We start from the raw sequence: 20,732 nt of genomic DNA, 5'->3' as shown, positions 1-20,732 counted from the left end.
GGAGAGAAAGCAAGAATGTGCCGTGGGAGGGGCAGACAAAGAGCAGTGTTCTCAGTGTGCAGCAGGAGCGACAGAGACAGACTGTGGGCTCCAGAGAAAGCGTGGGGGAAGGGGAGTGATAAACAAGGCCAGCCATGGCGACAATAAATAGAGGAGCAAAGGTATCTGCACCACAGTTCTCAAGCTCAAATATTTGCAAGTTCATTTCTCATTAATGTGTTTACTTTCATTCCAAGGATTCAATATACCTATCTCCTGTCAAAATGAAGGGGCAGAAAAACGGACATGTTCACAGTGTTTTTCCCCTTTGAAGAAGAAGTGATAAATCCCAAGCTAAGAGACTGGGATAAAGCCACTGAAGCGCTCAGTGAGGAGAGTTACAACTCCTCAGTGCCTATGAGAGCTCACCAGATAGACCTTACTTATTCATTTCTGAATCGTAGGCATAGTCTTAATTTCCCAAATTATAAATGCTTCATCAATGGACTTTTGGCACATGAAAATTCCTAAATAACAATCTGCCTATACTCTGAACTTGAATTAATATGAATGAGTTTCTATGTAGAGCTAAGAGCTGGTTATCACATACCAAAACTTTAGCAAAAGAGGCTTTTAAATATTTGTTCGTAGGGTCAGGTGTGGTGACACACCTGTATTCACAGGGCTTGCCAGGCAAAGGCAGAGCCATTGGTATCTGTGTGAGTTCCAAACCAGCCAGGCAGGGCAGCCCAGTGACACTTTAATCCGCCAAATTAATAATTACTTAATTAATCAAATGAATGCAGAGCGTATATAAAGAGTATAATACTTTCTATGTCCTGCACAGAATTGCTACTTGCTAGAATGTGATGCCTGAAACAGACTATACTATTGTTTTCTTATCTGCCTTTTTATATTGTGGAACATATAGTTACTCCATGTTTGAAATATTAAATACACAGAGAATTCATGCCCATTTTAAAGGTGCCATTTCTTCAAGAAATGCCAGAAACATCAGACTATTTGGCAACTACAGATTTCTCCAGAGGAAGTAGTTTTATAAAGACAAAATTATGATTTCAAGTAGCCTCCTTCCCATGTAATTATTAGAGCAACAGTTTTCAAATAAATGCAATGTAAGAGACAAAAACAATTCCATGAAGTAGGAGAAGTTTAGTGTGGAAAGCAGAGGGATTTTGATATGAAGTAACCTGTTGTTTTATTATTTTTAGTTATAGTTTTTCTTTATATATAATTATTATCAGGCCTGTTTTTACAGTCCAGTTATCATCCCCATCCCACTCTGCCCTCTCCCGTTCCTCCCCCTGCCCGTATACAAGAAGATGTCCCCATGCCCCCATCCCACCAGGTCCAAATCCATCAGTAAACACTGGGCAGGAAGTGCCCCTCACAAGTACACTTTGGGTGACTGGCAGCCACTAGTGCTTGGACATCTGCCCTCTCTTTTTTGTTGGATGAATGTCACCACTTGAAAAGACAAATACCTATAATTCCTGTTGAGTTAGGACACAAGCCTCATCTAGCACACTATGATTTCATGAAAGTAGAAATCAGACCCTCAGTATAATACGTCTGACTCAGCTGTTCCTGCTTTTGAACTGAATCTAATTAAAAGCATGTGATGAATGCTTGACACGGGTTTATTCTCATTGGAAAAGAAAATAAGTAACATTTTGTAAGAGTGTTGGGAGATATGGTGATTGGCAAGACAGTTACATTATCCAAAAGCAAACTTGATTATTTGACATCCAGAAATATCAGTTTAATTGAAAACAGCATCAAATACATTAAATAAACTCAGCATTTGATTTAAGGCTCAGATTAGTAGTATGATTGATATTAGGCTCCTTTAGAACAAATCATGGACATATATAAAGGACCTAAGGAGCTGAAGGGGTTTGTAGCCCCATTGGAGGAACAACAATATGAACCAATTAGTACCCCGAGAGCTCCCAGGGACTAAACCACCAACCTAAGAGTACACGTGGAGGGACCCGTGGCTCCAGCTGCATGTGTAGCAGAGGATGGCCTTGTCAGACATCAATGAGAGGAGAGTCCCTTGGTCCTGAGAAGGCTCCTTGCCCCAGTGTAGGGAAATGACAGGACAGGGAAGTAGGAGTGGGTAGGTTAGTGAGCAGTGGGTGGCGGATGAGATAGGGGGATTTTGGCAAACCATGGTGGATAGGGGATAGCATTTGAAATGTAAATAAAAATGTCTAATAAAAAAGGTAATTTATTAATATTTTTAGTTCACAATGCATGTGAAGACTCTCAATACTCCCGTATAGTGATTATTTCAGAACACAGGGAAGTGTGTGATAAGTGGGACACAGATTGTAACAAATTTCTTAGTTTTAGTGACTTTAAAAAATAGAGCACAGAAAGACAGTGTTAACTAGGCTGCTTGTGGCATGCTGTATGCTGGAGGCTCTCGTGATTTACTCCAGCTGGGAGAACACAACTGGAGTGTCAGCTCAGTGTGCCTCAGCACACCTGGCTAAGCTTACCATAGATGCCTGCTGCTCTCTGAGGCACATTCTTCTGCTGCATCCCAGGAAGCACGCAGTGAAATTAGGAGTTTGGATCTCAGACTTCAGGAGCCTCAAGTTGTTTGGATTTTAACAATGATACACATTCTCTTGACTAGACAAACAATGCAACTCTCTGAATTTAAAGTTTGATTGAAAAGACTTCCCAGGTTACGCTTGGCTCTTCCTTGGACAATGTAAGGGTTCTATAGGGCCTACCAATAATATTTTAAAACTTAATTTATGGATTTATTAATTGTATAAATGTATATACAAACATGGTGCCAGCCATCTTTGAGAAAAGTGTCCTTCCAATTGGCAACCCTATGAGGAACAGGAGCCACTATGTTGTCTTTGTGTACAGTTCAATGTATGTATCAAGTGCTTATGTGAGTACACATCCCAGCATCGTTTAACAATGACTAACAGGAAAGTACAGTAAATACAGATTCCCTTATGGCATAGTTAAGTATCACAAAGAATACATACCTGTATGTGCAATATTTTCACTCTAGTAGTGACATCATGCTCTGTTTGTGCCAGTACCCATGTGGGTAGTTTGTACCAGCACACACACACACACACACACACACACACACACACACATCTTTCTGGTACCTCATGATGTCTACAACATTAGCAGGCACTGGGCATTTCTCAACTGCCTTCAGACCATTGCTTATTGGATCACAGTTGTACAGCAAGCACTGGACTGGATATATGAGCCCGAATAACCCAGTGAGAGTAACCGCTCTACTTCAACGTCATTTATCTGAGAGCTCCCAATAATCTCTATTTTCTTCTGTCTTATAAATAATAGTAAAATGGTTCTTTCATCTATTCTCTGGCATGTAAGAACAGAAGCAGTGATGGCAGGTACCACATTGTACTCAAAGCTCACTCCATCCTCCTTCATCCTGAGGTCCTAAGGGTCCTCATGGCTCTAGCAGTGTAACATGGTTTTGAGGAACCTTTGTTTTCATGCAATGGAACCTCCAAGGGCTCATCTTCTGATTTTTCAGATAATATTATTTATACTTCCAATTTCAATGATCACACCCAAAGTCAATTGACCATATTAACAATTAGGATTTTTAGTTCAGCCATAGTCTTAATTATTTCAACTAAGTGTCCTAGAGCTAGGACCCTAGCTTGCTGGAGCACCCTCCAGCTCTGATAATCTGTGGATTTTCCTGACTCTTTGGCAACTCTGGGGATGGACAGGCAGGTTTCTTTCCACACCTCCTGAGTGGTTTAATAACTAATGGCTCTGGATCAATGGCTTAATTTCTACCCTTAGCCACTTTCAAGATACTAAAAAACAAAGTCCTTTTTGATCACTATTTCTGCACTCAAGGATCCAACTTTCAGTTTTATTAAAATTCAGCAAGTGAGGTCGGGCGGTGGTGGTGCACACCTTTAATCCCAGCACTTGGGAGGCAGAGGCAGGCGGATTTCTGAGTTCGAGGCCAGCCTGGTCTACAAAGTGAGTTCCAGGACAGCCAGGGCTACACAGAGAAACCCTGTCTTGAAAAAACCAATAAATAAATAAATTAATTAAAAAAATAAAAAATTCAGCAAGTGCCACAGCAAACTAAAGGAGAATTTTTTTCTGAAAACTCACATTCTGATAAAAAGTATACAAATGTATGTTCCTTACCAAAAATTTAATTAGGGTCTATGCAATAATATATTATCTCTTCTAGAAATGTAAAGGAAATTTACATTTTTAAAAATTAAATTTAGGTTGATTTTTTTTCTTTTTTCTTAAGCTGATTTTCAATTGTAATTATGGTTCAACATTTTTCTCTTCATTATGCAATGGCATGAAATAAAATTCTCTTGAATATATAATGAAGTATAGAGAAAATTTAAAATGAAAATAAAATAGAAATATACAAATTCTTCCATTGGTTGAAGATAGCCTCAAACCTTTAACTGCATTAAAAACAACAATTAAAAAAAAAACTAACTGAGGAATATTGCTGTCTTTTGTTTTAAGTTTTTACCTAGGAGGAGAAACAAAAATGTCTTACTTATTTCTTTATATTTCAATACAATTCATCAGAAAACACTAGATGACAATATGCTAGTGTCGAAGCCCCAGAGCCCTGTATTTTAGAGGGAAAAATAGTGTTTTCATGAGTAAAGATATAATGGGTAGAACTTGCAAGTTGGGGTAGTGTATAGTAGAGAAAATTCTAGCTTGCATGAGAGGTATCCTTTGCATGAGAATGGTCAGAGAAGATGTTAGTGAGCAGAGACCCTAAAGCAAACATCTGGGTTTTTTGGGGGCATAAAGACTAGGAGTTATGTCCTGACAAGCAAGTACCAGTGCTAGGGTTCTGACACAAGAGCAAGCAGATGTGTCAGACTGGAGGAGAGTTTGGGGGACAGACAGGGTGGCTGTGTAATTAGAGAGGTAATAGGGTTTAGGGGACACCACCTGGGGTAGGGCTGTAGCTTCTGCTTACTGAGGCAATCATCTCCTGATAGGATTGTGATGAGAGGGAAGGCCCAGCACTGCTCTGCTTCTGGCTTTAGACTTTGAGTTTAGGCTATAATGAGGTAATACAGGAAGGAGAAATGAATTCTGAGAAGGCACAGAAACTTGGAATACCACACACACTCAGTATAAAGTGCTAGTGACAAATAGATTCCATAGCGTGTTCATGACAAATAGATTCCATAGAGGACATATTAGTAAATTTTTCTATACTAGAGTTGGTTTGGTGTGTGAGCAATTTACATTCCAGGCAGAGAACTCATTTTCTGGGTGGATGACCTCCAGGGCTCCAATGAAACACCTTGCCTTACAAGAAGAAAAGGTCAGCCACTGTGTAGAATTAAGGTGAAACCAGAGAAAGCAAAGCAAATAGGTGAGTGAAACTGAGTTGTATTTCTGGGTAATTGCTTGTGGCAGAGACAGAATTCTCAAATTTCAATTCTTTAACCCAGTTTAAGCATTCTACTGGATTAACAGTCAAAAGCATTACGGTATTTTCTCATTTAAAGTAATTTTCAATTTCTTGTCCAGACTTTTTTTTTTTTTTAATTTCTCACCAAAGAGGTGGGGCGCATTAGCTCCCAGATACAAACTTGATCAATAGGCTCTTTGTTGTTAGTGGTGACAGTACCCGCCCCCTCTCTCTGAGTCAATAAGTCATGAGGTTTGGCCTGCAGAGCTAAAGGTCAAAAGGAACCTAGTTTTAACAAGGAAATTAAAACGGAAGAGTTCAGTGTTCACTAGTTATTAACTCTTTTCCATCTTACATCTTAATTGACCTGGCAATTAGACATCTAGTAATTTTCAATAGCAAGAAATGAGCTTGATGAAAACAATGTTTACAAATCCCTTCTAAAACGAGAGCGCGGCTGTTCATTTAGGAGTGTAGGGACTTTATTCTGATAGGTTATAGTCAGGATGGCTCTCTGTCCCATAACAAATTATGTAAAAATGTAACCATTGCCCTGAGTGCAGGGTCCCCAATAGAGGAGTTAGAGAAAGGACTGAAGGAGCTGAAGGCATTTGCAACCCCATAGGAAGAACAACAATACCAACCAACTAATTCCTGCCCCCTTCCCCCGCCCCCCTGCCTAGCTCCCAGGTACTAAAGCCATCAACCAAGAAGCACACTTGGCTCTGGTTGCATATGTAGCAGAGGAAGGCCTTGTCAGGCATCAATGGGAGGCAAGGTCCTTTGTCCTATGAAGGTTTGATAGATGCCCCAGTATAGGGGAATCGACCAGAGAGGCAGGAGTGGGTGAGTGGGTGGAGGAACACTCTCATAGAAACAGGGGGAGGGAAGATAGGAGAGGGGATTTCCTGGAGAGGGGGAAACCAGGTAAGGGGATAGCACTTGAAATGTAAATAAATTAAAAAAAAAAGAAAATGCAATCTCATCTCTGTTTGGTATCAAACTTTATTCTGTTATCTTTTGGGCAAATTTGATAAGGAAGCATTCCTCACTTCTGAGGCTTCCTGTTGAATCAGGACACTGTTAAAAAATGCATCTACTTACGAATATACATTATTCATAATAAAATAGAAAATAAATAAGAATAGGAAGTGGGAACAGATAGAAAAACACATGAGAGTAAGGGGATAGCACTTGAAATGTAAATAAATTAAAAAAAAAAGAAAATGCAATCTCATCTCTGTTTGGTATCAAACTTTATTCTGTTATCTTTTGGGCAAATTTGATAAGGAAGCATTCCTCACTTCTGAGGCTTCCTGTTGAATCAGGACACTGTTAAAAAATGCATCTACTTACGAATATACATTATTCATAATAAAATAGAAAATAAATAAGAATAGGAAGTGGGAACAGATAGAAAAACACATGAGAGCCTTTCTTTGTCTCTCTGGATCTGTCCTGGACCTACGAACAAACTGCTGCATTCTGGGAGTCTGAGGGAGTCCTATTCCAGAGGATATTCAGTTTGAGGTTCGTGAGAAATGAGAAAAAACATTTCCATTTTGATATTAGAATCTGTGCTATTAAGTTTTAAACAGCTTTTACTATGGAGATTTTAATTCTTACAGTTGATAACTGATAATATTATTAAAATAGTAAAAGCGATTAAATAATTCAACATGATTTTATGTGTGTGTGTGTGTGTATGTGTGTGTATAAAGGTAAAAGACACAGAGACTCTCAACCTCTTATACGTTGATTGATTTTCTTACTATCCAGTGGGTCTTCCAGTCTTCCTATTTGTCTAATTGAACAGTCAGAACAGCACTCAATCTTAAGCTGCCAGAATCATCTAAGGATGTCCACTATCAGACATGTTTAATTGTTCTGTATTTATTATTAAGCAAAGATGTAAAAAGCAGTATTTAAGTAGTTGTAAGTAAAACAAAACACCTTTCACATACAAGCAATATAAAGACATGCTAGTAAAATAAAATTCAGGAAGAGTAGAATGTTGTAGGTCCTAAGGGTTATTTTCTCTTTTACTCTTCAGTTCTGGAGAGATTGTGCAGTATAAAGTTGGTATCTATTGAGTCTCTGCTGTACAAATTAATTGAATAATTCTGCAAGATAGATAGTTAAAAGAGTAAAATAAGAAGTAGAATAAATTGTGCTGTATGAAAAACTCACCCCAAAGCCATGAATCTGCTCTACAGGTGAATCTAAGTAATGTAATTAAAAAATAAGATTATTCAGGAGAAGATAAATCACAGTGTTACTAGGCATGTTTAATAATTATACAAAGGATGTAGAATTTAGGAAAATAACAGAAAGATTAATTAAATTAAGCAGTCATGCAGGAGTGGCTCAAGAGAATTAACTTTAGATTCAGAAGTAACTCCTTTAAAATTTAAAGAAGTAATAAGTTATGGGAAAGCAGTAAAGACATCTGTCAACACACCAAAAAATTCAAGAACTTCTAGGAACATACAGTAAATGTTAATTAATTTTAGAAGAAAACTTTTGTATAAGAAATACAAAGAAGGGATATGCTCTTAAATGAAGAAGCATAGGAAAGGCACAGAAGACAGTTTTGTTGTTTCTTCTGGGGGAAAGAGTATTTAAGTACACACATATTAGAATTTTTTTAGAAAAATGGCAATGTATTATAAACTATCAAATCTCATTCAATAACACGAACAGTTCACACCCCAAGTTTTTTGGGGGGAAAGAGGTAGAACATATACATTTTATTTAAGCTCTGAGAGATATAAGAATACGATATAAACAGTCCCAGTAAAAGACACAAAGCTCTCACAAAGCCCAGAGTCAGGGAAGGTAGAACAATGAGAAATGGTCCAAAGAAAACAAGCAGAGTGCCATTCATGTCTTCATCCCAGACTGCAGTCAGTGGCTGGAGACAGCTGTATAAAACTTAGCTCTACACAGAAATTACTATCAGTCATATGGTTTGAAAAAAATACAGGTAAACATGTGTGGTGATTTGATTATGCTTGGCCCAGGGAGTGGCACTATTTGGAGGCGTGGCCTTGTTGGAAGAAGTGTGTCATTGTAGGTGTGGGCTTTAAGAAGCTCATCCTAGCTGCCTGGAAGCCAGTCTTTTCCTAGAGGCCTTCAGATGAAGATGTAGAACTCTCAGCTCCCCCGGGCGCTGCCATGCTCCCATCCTGGCCTTGATGATAATGGACTGAACCTCTGAGCCTGTAAGCCAGCCCCAATTAAATATTGTCCTTATAAAAGTTTCCTTGATCATTGCTTCTGTTCACAGCATCAAAACTCCAAGACATAATGGATTGTTTAAGTCATCACAAAAGTTGAATTCTGATTTTATCACAGTTACTTCCCAAAGCCAATATAATTTATAAGTTCATTCTAAATACTTAAACATTTGTCCACAGGTATGTGTACCTATCATTAGTTATCAAAGAATCTTATTTTTGGAGCAAATGAAGACAATTGCAGAAATAAACAACTACATAGAACAGCTAGTGGTGGACTGAACAGCACTAATTGATTTGTCTATAATGCAATATCACACCTAAGAACCAGGGACTATTATAGAAGAGGGGTTAGAAAGATTGTAAGAGGCAGACCACAGGGCTGACTATCTGCTCTGAGATAGTTCCTTTTTAGGGAAACTGCATCCAACCCAACAATATGATTATCTAAACAATAGAAGACTCTAACTGACATACAGACATAGATGGGGGAAATCTCCCCGGGTCTCATCCCTTGATGAAGAGCTATAAGTTATTAATGGACAACTGAGAAAGGGAGAATCAGGCTTTATCATGAATTATTTCCCAGATAAATTATCTAATCTCAAGCTGTTCAGCTCTCAACACATATAAATATGAGCAACATTGAATCAACTCATCAAGTTGCATTTATAAGTTTATACAACAATAAAGAAAAAGAGGTCATGAATTTGAGGAGATTGGGGAATGTGGTAAATTTGGAGTGAGAAAAGGAAGGGGAAATGATGTAAAACCAGGACTCATATATAAAATTCTCAAAAACTAAATTATAAAAGACTATTATAATATCAAAAATAAAAGAAAAATAAAAGAAATGATAATAAATGAATATTTAAATGCTTTAAATTTAATCTATTCAAATTTATTAATTTTTATGCATTCTATCTCTTCATATTTGGAAGGACTTTGTGATTCTAAAATTACATTTATGTTATGGAGAATTTTTTTCTCAGACAAGGTTTCATTATGACGCATCAGTCTGTCCTTGAACTCACAGAGACCTTTGCCTCCCAAATGCTGGTATTAAAGGCATGTGTTACCATGCCAGATGCATTGAGTATGTTTTAAATCCAAATATATACTTAAAGTTAAATATATACACAAATTGTATTTGATCAAATGATAAAGAATAACAAAGGGATCCAATAGACCTGAGAAACGTGTTTATCCTTATTAAAAATTGAGATTATCTAATTAAAGCCACAATGAGCCTATGTTTGCTTTCTTGCTTCTCTTAAATTGTAAATATTTTAATATGTTATGTTTGTCCAAGTATTCATAACAAAGAACCGTGCAATCTAAGTAGGAATAAAGGCAGGCACATGCTCTAGAGAGTGTGTTGACAGTTACTATCAAAAGTCAATATACACATTGCTGTGACTTAGTAATGTTCTTTACTTTCAATAATTTTTAATATAGATCTATGTTAATATGTACACAGAGGCATAAAATAATACAGATTTTAAACTTGTTTATAAATGCACGAATGGCCAAAAACCTTCATATATATATATATATATATATATATATATATGTGTGTGTGTGTGTGTGTGTGTGTGAAAAGAAAAGAAAAACTATATATTGTCTTTTATGCATATTAAATTCTTTTAACTTCATATAAGATGTTAATGTAGAAATGACACTATTCATTACATATGTAAGAATTTTTCTTTGCATAAAATTCATGTCTATATAAATTCATATTCAAATGTGTATTAGTATTTTAACATTACCTACTATTTTGTATTTAAAGTATGACTGTGCTGAGTTTAAACAGAAGTTTGATGATAGAAACAAATATTTCCTATTATACCTATTTTAGTATTTACTTCATATGCTATATAATGCTACTTTAAGAAACAGCGTGATGCTACATTTTACTTTCTTTCTTCCTCAACTTGGTACTTAATCATTCTTCCAGCACAGGTTAAGGCACAATGTATCCTTCGTTCTTTGGCTGGAATTCACACTTCTAAGTTGTAATCAACACAAGATAGAATAGGTTTCTGGTTTCATTCTATTTCATTACCTTTCTTAGCATCCTTTTTCTGGGCTGAGTACCACTAACTGTGGTGAACTAACTTTTGTCAGTGTTTGTACTATTATTATTTTATGGATAATATTCTATCTGCACCCCCTCCATATCAGATGTCAACATTGAATGTCTTCCTCTATCTCTACCACCCTCTCTCTTTTTCGCTGGTCTTTAGAGATAGGGGTTCTCTGTGTAGCTCTGCCTGTCCTGGAACTTATGTGGACTAGGCTGGTCAGTAATGTGCATCTGTCTCTTGAGTGTTGGGATTAAAGCAATGCACCACCATGCTCTACCTATTCCTGTCTTCCTATTTGCACAGCAAACATTTACCCATTGATCCATGTCTCAATACCTGTAACACATGATTATTTCATAAGAACCTTTCTAAGTAAACCTTAAAAATATTTTGGCATATTTTTCTTCGTGGGGAGTTTGGGGGATCATAATCCAATTTGACAAAATTGGGAAGAACCATCACATTTATGATATTAAGTACTGGAACTACATTTTCACTTAATTAAATACACTTTATATTTTTTGTAAAGTTTAGTCTGTTTTTTTTTGAATTCTGTATCTCACATTGTTCTTGTTTATTAGTGAATTGTTTTCACATATATTTTTAGTTGTGAAGTGAATCATTATTCTTAGTGATGCTTAGGAGAAGCACTGAATTTTTTATCATGTGCAATTTTTACGAACTTTCATATTTATGCTATTTGCTATGGTTATCCTTTTGATTCTTTTGAGCTTTTAGGGAGACAAGAGAATCAACTTATACAGGCCTATGTGGCAGACATGCTGGTGATGGGTGTCTTGTTCTGCTGTCCTCTAGTGTTTCACACTAATTGTGAGGTTGGCGGTTGCTTTCCAGCCAGACAATGCAATTCATCTAAGACACAGCTTCTTCGCTACCGCTTTCTTCAGCAGAGTTCTTCTGACATGTCTTTAGATGTGCCGCCTGTTTCAGCATCTGCCTGCATCCTACTAACAAGCCCATAAACCTTGAATTTCCCCTCAGAATTTTCCAATAAGTCATCAGATTTCAAATCACCCATCTATCTTTTTGTCTCACTTCACATGTGCTTGCGTCTGCTGCATGGAGATTTTATTTTAGATTCGTATTAATCTTCTGCTGCTGTCTGCAATTTGATCTTAAGCAGAGTATTAAAGGAGACAGGAGAGGTTTTAAAAGCCTTACAATTCTAGTATACACAGAACACCAGGCATTACAGCCAATGGCAGACTCTCCTGAAATAAGCTCATCTTTGGTAATCTCTGATAGGTCCTTAGATATCAAGGTCCTCTGAAGTATAAGACACTTCACAGATAATGTACAAAAGAGTCAACATAATTGTAATCCCCTCTCTAAGGGGACTTTAGAATCACACTTAGTTCAATGGACTTCAGCTCAAGAGTGTTTTCCATAGAAACATGTCAAGAGATTCCTGTGGTTCCAGATCTTTGTCTCACGTTGTTTCTTGTTATCTCATATTCTCTCTCTCTCTCTCTCTCTCTCTCTCTCTCTCTCTCTCTCTCTCTCTCTCTCTCACACACACACACACACACAAACTGTGTTTATTCTACCCTGATCCTTCAAGTTCTACCATCTCCCCAAGGAAGCTTTTCACAGGGGCCTACATTCCAAACAACTGTAGATCAGCACCACGAGGATGAAACCAACAGATTGACTTTGTCTGTATATTTGGTGATAATTTTGAATAGACTGATGTAACATACACATCATCAGGTTTGCAAACACATAGGAAGAACAACAATATCAACCAACCAGAGCTCCCAGGGACTGAGCCACCAACCAAGGAGTACACATGGCTCCAGCTGCATATGTAGCAGAGGAAGGCCTTGTCACGTATCAATGGGAGGAGAGGTCTGTGGTCCTAGGAAGGTTTTATAGTTGCCCCAGTGTAGAGGAATTGAGGGTGGGGAGGCTGGAATGGGTGGGTGGGTGAAGGAACACTCTCATAGAAGCAGGGGGAGAGTGGATGGGATAAACAGGGTAAGATAACATTTGAAATGTAAATAAATTAAAAATAAATAAATAAATAAAAATTTTAAAAAAGAAGAAAAATATGTTTTAATAATTATAATGTATAAAATACATTCTGGAAGCTATACCCAATCAGCAGACATCTTCTGTTTCTTTTTTGCTGTGTCTTGAGTTCCAATATAAGACCTTGTTTTTTTTTTCAGCAATTCTGTCATATTTAGCACAAACAATGGCACTCAGGAAGAGTGTACTAAAAATAACTGTCTGTTCATGATCGTGAACAAGTTGGAATAGACAAGGGTTCGCTCAAAGAATAAATAAATAAATAAATAAAGCACTTATTAAGACTTAGCATTACATCTCAGGTGCTCTATTTTTAAATTATTATAAAACTTAAAATGTATGTTAAAATATACGTTTTCACACTGAAAATAGAGGGTTTGGGGAGGCATTCCGAATGGGCAATAATAGAGAAATGTTTTTAGTTTAATGATCGAAGTGGGACTGAATCCTGGACCATGTGAGGGGGTTTGATTTGCTCAACCTTGCGGTTTTGTCTGCCATCGACTATATCGTCCTCTGATCTGTTCTTGCTTCTCTTGTTTCTTGGCTTCATCACAGATTTCAGGTTTTCCAGAGAATAAAACAGAACAAAACCTGAAGTGATTGGCTTCACCTGTTTTTTTTTCTCATCTTGTGCCACAGGTTGGCACTCTGACAAAGAATCTCTCCCTGAAGTGTCTCCTCTCCCCCATGAGACCTTAGCAAACAGTAAGCCAGAGGATCTATGTCTTGGCAGGGTGAGCTTGCCTTTGAAGAGGCTGTGGGCACAGAGGCAATGCTTGCTGGTATCTCGAACAGATGTTCCGGGCTGCTTTTAGTCTCGAAACTCTTCAGACTTCCAAGATGCCCTGCTGAGTGAATGGTAACGTTGGCAGCACATTTTGCTTCTATTAGCTAATCCAGTGGGTTGGGGAGACACCAAGGGAATAAGAGAAATCTGAGAACGCTGTCCTCAGCATCAGTCGCACGCGGTAAACTTCACCAGAGAATACTTCCTGGCGTTCTGACTGGATTCCAAGCTATCTCGACCTCTGAACACAGTGTTGCTGAACACGGAGCGGCATATTTATCGCTCTGTGTGGTTATTGATTGTTTAACTTATCTTCAGCGAAAGGTCATCTTAGGCCACTTATCTCTTACACATTTTTCTTTTCTTTCCAGCAGGGCTGGCCAATAAATTTGCTCCCAAGTGGGTTGATGTTAGTTGCTTTCTTCCTAGGAAGGAATTCCATTCCTATTTAAGGAGCTGTACGAGAATAAACAGGATAAGTAGAAGGAGGTCAGTTGTCTGTCCCTAGGTACAGATCCTTAATCTGAAAAGCTTCAGGCAGCTGATTATCCAGGGCTACAAAGATCTATTTGCTAGTCATGTGCCCCCCCCACCCCCATCTTCCATTTTTCCCTCCTGTCTTCTTGCTTTTCTCCACCATCTCTCTCTCCCTCTTTTCCATGAAATGTCTTTTTCAGCGTGTCTCCTTGATTTCATGTTCACCTAGCTTTACGAGCGGATTCATAGTAAGCAGAATTAAACAAACCCCCTTTCTCTATTTGTAAAATCATTCCAACAGGCGTTCAGTGTCTCCGGTGTTTTAGGCGGAGTTTTGTTTGAATTAATGCAACTTGCTAGTTCAAAACCCCCCTCTCTCTCTCTCTCTCTCTCTCTCTCTCTCTCTCTCTCTCTCTCTCTCTCTGCCACTCTCTATACCCCTCTCCCTCCTTCCCTCCCTTTTTCCATTGCTCCCTCCCTGTCGTTTCCCTCCTCCCCCTTTGCCTCCCCCTCCTTCCCTTTTCTTCCCTCCCATTTTTTGCAAACCCACACCCAGCGAGCCTCCCTCCAGACGTACAAATACGCGTCCGTCTGGGGCGGGCTCGGGAGTTCAATGTCACGCTGGGCAGAAGTGGCACAGGAGAGCGGCGGGGCGGGTGCAGGGAGCAGCGGTGTGCGGCCGGCAGGGGGCAGCCGAGGGGCGGCGCTGGCGCGCGGGTGCCGAGCGGAGGAGCCTCGCCCCGCGCCCGCAGCCTCAGCCTCAGCCTCAGCACCAGGCGCGGCGGAGCCGGGAGCGCGGCGGAGCCGGCAGCGCAGCCACTGAGGGCAGCGGCGGCGGCGGGAGCCAGGCGCGCAGCGGAGCAGCGGCGCGGGCGGGCGAGCGGGCGGGAAGCTGTAGCCGCCGCCGCCGCCGCTGCTGCCGCCGCGACGGGCAGCCGGGCTCGCGGGCAGCCGGCTCCGGCCCCTGCCCCTTGGCCTCGAGCCCCCAGCGAGTCTGGAGCCCGCGCCGTCGCCGGTCGCGTCCTTCGGGCATGGAAGGCGGCGGCAAGCCCAACTCCGCGTCCAACAGCCGCGACGATGGCAACAGCGTCTTCCCCTCCAAGGCGCCCGCGACGGGGCCGGCGGCGGCCGACAAGCGCCTGGGGACCCCGCCGGGGGGCAGCGCGGCCGGGAAGGAACACGGCAACTCCGTGTGCTTCAAGGTGGACGGCGGCGGAGGAGAGGAGCCGGCGGGCAGCTTCGAGGATGCCGAGGGGCCCCGGCGGCAGTACGGTTTCATGCAGAGGCAGTTCACCTCCATGCTGCAACCTGGGGTCAACAAATTCTCCCTCCGCATGTTCGGGAGCCAGAAGGCGGTGGAGAAGGAGCAGGAAAGGGTTAAAACTGCAGGCTTCTGGATTATCCATCCGTACAGTGACTTCAGGTGAGGGCTCCCTGGAGCCGCCCCACCCTGCTCCCCCTGACGCGCCCTCCAGCATCCTATCCCGCCTCTGGGAAGGGGCGCCCCGGGGAGACTCGCAGTGGGGTGCTGGGCAGGCGGCGCGGTGGGGCTGGAGGTGACTTCTTAGACTGGCCATACTCCTCTCTTCTAACTAGTTTCCACTGAGGAAAGGTTTAGGGTAGGGAGTTTCTTCTCCCCGGAGCGCCAGGGAGGCTCTTCTCCTTTGCCTGGTGAACTTTGGGGACAGCCAAGGAGGGAAGAAGGCCACCTTGACCCGTGGACGGGAAGCTGCTAAGTTGCACTAGGGAAACTTTTACTTTGGTAATTGGGAGTGTTAGGACCAGGCAGGTATCCTTGCTAAGCGCATCTCCCCAAAGGGGGAAAAAAGATGCTTCTGGGATCCCGGAGATGCGGAAACTGGAGACAGTGACTCACAGGTCCTAGCTGTTCCTGCCACTCTCGCCCCTGGGAGTGTTAATCTGTTGTTCTTAGGCTTATAGGCACCCTTTTCACCACTGGATTTCTCCAGATCAGTGGCTGGCAGGCACAGGAAGGCCACTTGCGCTTGGGTAGACTCTGACTTGAGGTTTCAGCGAAACGGGGCGCTGCCCCACTGGGGAAGAACTTGATTGGAAGCCTCGAGTTCCCGGAACAGAGGCATGGGGGTCGTTTCCAGAGCCCCCTTCCTGAAATAGAGCGAAACCCGCTCTTGACCTTGACTACAAATCCATTTTAGAAATGTCTTTCCAGTTTCCCAGCCTGGGAGGAAGGGCAGCAGAGCTCTCAGCAGGAGAAAATTAATATGATTTTCCTGATCTTATTTGTGGCCCAAGTATTCATTTGGTTAATAAGCACGTTTAGAGACTGACAAATGAAGGTCGTGAAGTAGATCCTCTTATTAGTGAGACACGCTCCTGAACAGAGACAGAGCTTCCTTCTCAAAATCCAAAACTAGTAACTCGAGGTGATTGACATTCACTTGTTTATTTCATTCGTTCGAACTAGGGAAAGCAGCAGCAGCAACAAGAACAAGAACAAAAACAACAAGGAAAGGAATATATGTTCATACTGAGTGTATGCATGGGCTTCCGGTAAACTGCAAGCAAACACAGCAATAGAAAGCATTGCTTCCAGTAGCTTTTAGAAACTAACTGAAATTGCTATTACGTGCATGCAGGGGAGGGAGCTGTCCACAGTTCTGAACCGAGTTAACTGTGGCATATAGTCCAACAAGGCTTGGGTTGGTGACTGTCGGTCTTCCCTGAGATGTAGTAGTCTTTAATCCTTGTGCACAGAGCGGATGGATTTTAGGAAAGATTTTAAAATGCTCATTTGGAAAAACACATAGGAAAATCTTACTGAAGGACTTACACTAGCTAATGCCATTGTCTGAAACTGAGTCAGATTGAAAGAATGTTCAGGCTAGAAAAGCCTCCCTAGTAATTAAACGTGTTTCCTCTGTGAGGAAGATACTTGCAGAAGCAAACTCATGGATGGTCTTGCTCAATCCAAGGCAAATTGGGGTTGTTACATGCTATAGAATTTTAAAATTGGGAACCGGAATCGAGTTTGAATATCATCTCTTTTTGATTCCTTCATAGAAATGTAATGTAAATGATACTATAAATTTTTTTGAAAAAAAAAAACATTGCAAGAAAATAGTCAACAATCTCAGTAACAAATATGAGAATGACATTAAAATTACAACATTCAGTGATAACGTTCACAAAAGTGCTTAAACATTTTTTTTCACTTGATATCATCTTTAAGTAAATGATCCCTTATGATACTTTTATATATTCATCAATAGAAAAATGGTGGCGCTTTTCAAAATAGTAGCATGTAGCAAATGATTGTAGCCTCCCCATTTATTTCTTCTAGCATGTATAGAGACTTTCCATGAGCTAGAATTGTATGCTTGATCTGTGAATCAGTGAAACTAAGGAAGTCTACATATTTCCCCAAGAAGACCTGGTGAGGCAAAGCAAACACTGCACAAAGGTGGGAGGTGGAAGGGAGAGATGATTCAGTTTCATCTGACACTTTACGGAGAGGGCTGGTGACTAAGAAGTGAGCTTTTCTACAGACAAGCTCCAGTATGATTTGGGGGACTTGATTTCCCTCTCATAAATGGAAAAATGGAAGCAATAAACTAAATAATTATTATTACTTAAAATTTAAGATAAACTATATCTGAAAAAAAATTGAAACAAATTTTCTGTACATATTTGTTTCCTAAGGAGATTATGGCTATGCTGTACCTATTGTACCTATTTTGGGTCCAGAAGATATTATTTAATTGTCATCTTTCTATACTCACAGTACCCAGTTGGAAGCACTTCTAAAACCTATGACATGCCAAGATAATGTAGTTGTTAAAACCACAACTGAAGCCTGGCAAAATTCCAGCAACTTTTTTCACAACGGTGCAAGCGATGTTCAAGCAATCTTTTTTGATCTGCTTATCACAGATGCTTCCAGAAGAAGAGACTCTAAGGGAAGTGTTTTGCTAAGATTATTAGAATGTCAAGCTTAGGTTTATTAACCTACCACAGAGAAAGGAACATGTAAGAGTACATGTCCATGGAAGGGTTTTAGTTCTGCAAAGTTGAGAAACAGAGTGGATTTTTTTGCTCGTTAGCTTCGTAAGGATCTGTGAGGCCAGGAGTGCTTATCCTGTTTGTTGCTCACTCACAATGCTGAGTGTCACATGACTTTCCCTTTCTTCAGGAAATATCATGGGTTTGACATTGTGCCTATTATTGTGGTGCCCATTTCAAGATGACTTCTAACTCTGGCGCCTTCCTCCTATCCTTCTAGGGCAGTGGTTCTCATCTTGTGGGTTGTGATGCCCTTGGCAAACCTCAGTCTCCAAAAGTATTTGCTTCAAGACTCCTAACAGTAGCATAATTAAGTTTTGAAGTAGCAGTGAAGATAATCTGATGGTTGGGGGTCAGCACAACATGAAGAGCTGTATTAAAGCGTTGCAGCATTAGGACGGTGCAGAAGCGCTGGGCTAGGGAGAGGGCTGTGTTCCTATGGCAGTTGCAGACAACTAGCTAGTGCCTCCTTTACCCACCACAGTCCGAGTGTGCTGATCTTGTGTCTGGCAGGTTGGAGTCTCCCACTTTGAGTGTAACTAGGGCAGAGGCTCTGTGTTCCCTTCTTTCTCAGGAAAGGATGATGTTAGGAATCTTCAGGGAGCAAAGAAGAGCCCAATGTTATTAACACTGAAAGGAATCCTGGGGAAGAAGCTAGGAAATATGGTATTTATTCCTGTGATATTATTAAGACTAGAAAAATATTGTAAGGTACTTTTTAAAAAATATTTTTAACTTTCTTTTGAGAGGGGCTGTGTGTCTCCCCTGCTCCTCTTCTCTCTGTATTTCTGTCTCTGTCTGTCTGTCTGTCTGTCTGTCTGTCTTCCTTTCTCTCTGTTTCTCTGTCTCTGTCTCTGTCTCGCTCTCTCTCGGTGTGTGTGTGTGTGTGTGTGTGTGTGTGTGTGTGCATGCACATGTGCATGTACAGGTATGGTAGCCTGGTTGCGGGATGTCTCCCTCAATTACTCTCCACCTTGTTACAGATATCTTAAAAACTAGAATTCACACAGGCATGGCTTTTTATGGTGAAGGCACGGATTCAGTCTTTTTGAAATTTGTGCTAACTGCACATTTAATTTCAAGGTTAAGTACGAATAGTTTGAGATAAGCAGTAGTGATCATCCATTTACTAGTTAAATGATGATTTTGGTTCATTTCAATAACTACTTGATGGATGATAGGCAAATGACATTTCACTGCCAATTGTTGGTAATGATGTTCACGTGTGATGGAAGAATACATAGAATGCTTCTGTGGGTGACTTTGTGTGTGAGTGTGTGTTGAGTTTGTGTATTGCTAAGGGTCAGACTCTGGGCAGTGAACATGCTTGCCAAGTTACCCCTATACTATCTGCTACCAAGATGAGTGAGTTCACTGTGAGAGCAACTTATCATGGGAAAACTTGTTACCTATTTGCTATTTGAATAACAAAGTTTACATATATTACAAAGGCATATTATTCATTAATATCATTATGTGTTCGGTTAACTGTACTGAATTCTGCTGTATCTTCCTGATGGAAAACCACCAACCAAGAAATCACCAGTGAGGCACAGCTTCAACAGGGTCTATAAAAGTTAAAAATAATATATACATAATTTTGCTGTTACTTTGTTGGTTATTATTTACACAATGGGTGTTTTAAACAAAATGCTCCTGTTCTCTGGAGATGCCAGCTGACACTGTGCCCTTTCTTGTGGGAAGGGTTGTATTGTGAGTTCTGCTTTTCATTATCAGTGTAGAAACCACTTACAATACTCAAATATTCTGGGCAGTCAAGACAGAGTCACTTTCTGAAGATATCACCACCTCAGCTTTTCACGGGTGCAGGTGACCTCTGATATCAGAGGTCACTGACAAGCTCATTAGAGCAGGGAGCCTTGAACCTCATTCCCCAGCCCATCAGATGGAGCCCAGTTATTTCCAGGTGCTCCTCACAAGAAAATAATTCAACCTTCTGGGGGTTTAAGGTCTAATTACCTTATTCCGACAATAACGTTAAGCTGGATGCACTCTGCATTCTTTAGCAAAGTATTTGTTTCCCCATATCAACAGAGCCAGAATAAACCATAAAAATTTATTTCTATGTTAAGTATTTTTATATCTTTAAATTTAATTATGTTTTTTTCCTTAATGATTTTGGCCGTGGTAAGCCCAATGTAAAAGAGAAAGGGATCTTAAGCTATTCATTTATTAAGTTATACCTATACAATAATTTATTACTCAAAGTTTTAGTTAATGTCTGGATATTAAATGGCATATAATACATATTGTAGAGAAATAAATAATTCATTTATAGTAAGGCAAATATTATAATTTTCATTTTTTTCCCTGAAAACTCTTAATTTAAGACTACTTTAAAGACTCTGTACATCAAGAGACAGTCGGTTTGTACAGTATATCAATCATATTTATTATCTGCATACTTATTTTATTTGAATAACAAAATTTACATATATTACAAAGACATATTATTAATTAATTCAATATGTTTTCAGTTAACTGTGCTGAATTCAGGTGTATATGCTGGATTAAAAACCACCAACCAAGGTATCATCACCAGTGGGACACAGCTTAAATAAGATCTATAATTCAGC

General features: G+C 40.1%; 1 protein-coding gene across 1 annotated transcript in view; it reads left to right on the top strand.

Annotated features, from left to right (window-relative positions):
• The first annotated feature begins 15,057 nt into the window (after positions 1 to 15,057).
• Hcn1 (hyperpolarization activated cyclic nucleotide gated potassium channel 1) overlaps positions 15,058 to 20,732 on the top strand; it is a 383,720-nt gene continuing 378,045 nt past the window's right edge. The window contains exon 1 of the mRNA XM_052159963.1: positions 15,058 to 15,517. Within this exon, the coding sequence (XP_052015923.1) occupies positions 15,126 to 15,517 (392 nt within the window). The 5' untranslated portion in view covers positions 15,058 to 15,125. The remainder of the gene's footprint in view (positions 15,518 to 20,732) is intronic.

The sequence above is a fragment of the Apodemus sylvaticus genome, chromosome 16, assembly GCF_947179515.1.
Source record: "Apodemus sylvaticus chromosome 16, mApoSyl1.1, whole genome shotgun sequence".
NCBI lineage: Eukaryota > Metazoa > Chordata > Mammalia > Rodentia > Muridae > Apodemus > Apodemus sylvaticus.
The sequence above is the reverse complement of the archived record's forward strand: the minus strand, read 5'-3'. Positions and strand labels throughout refer to the sequence as shown.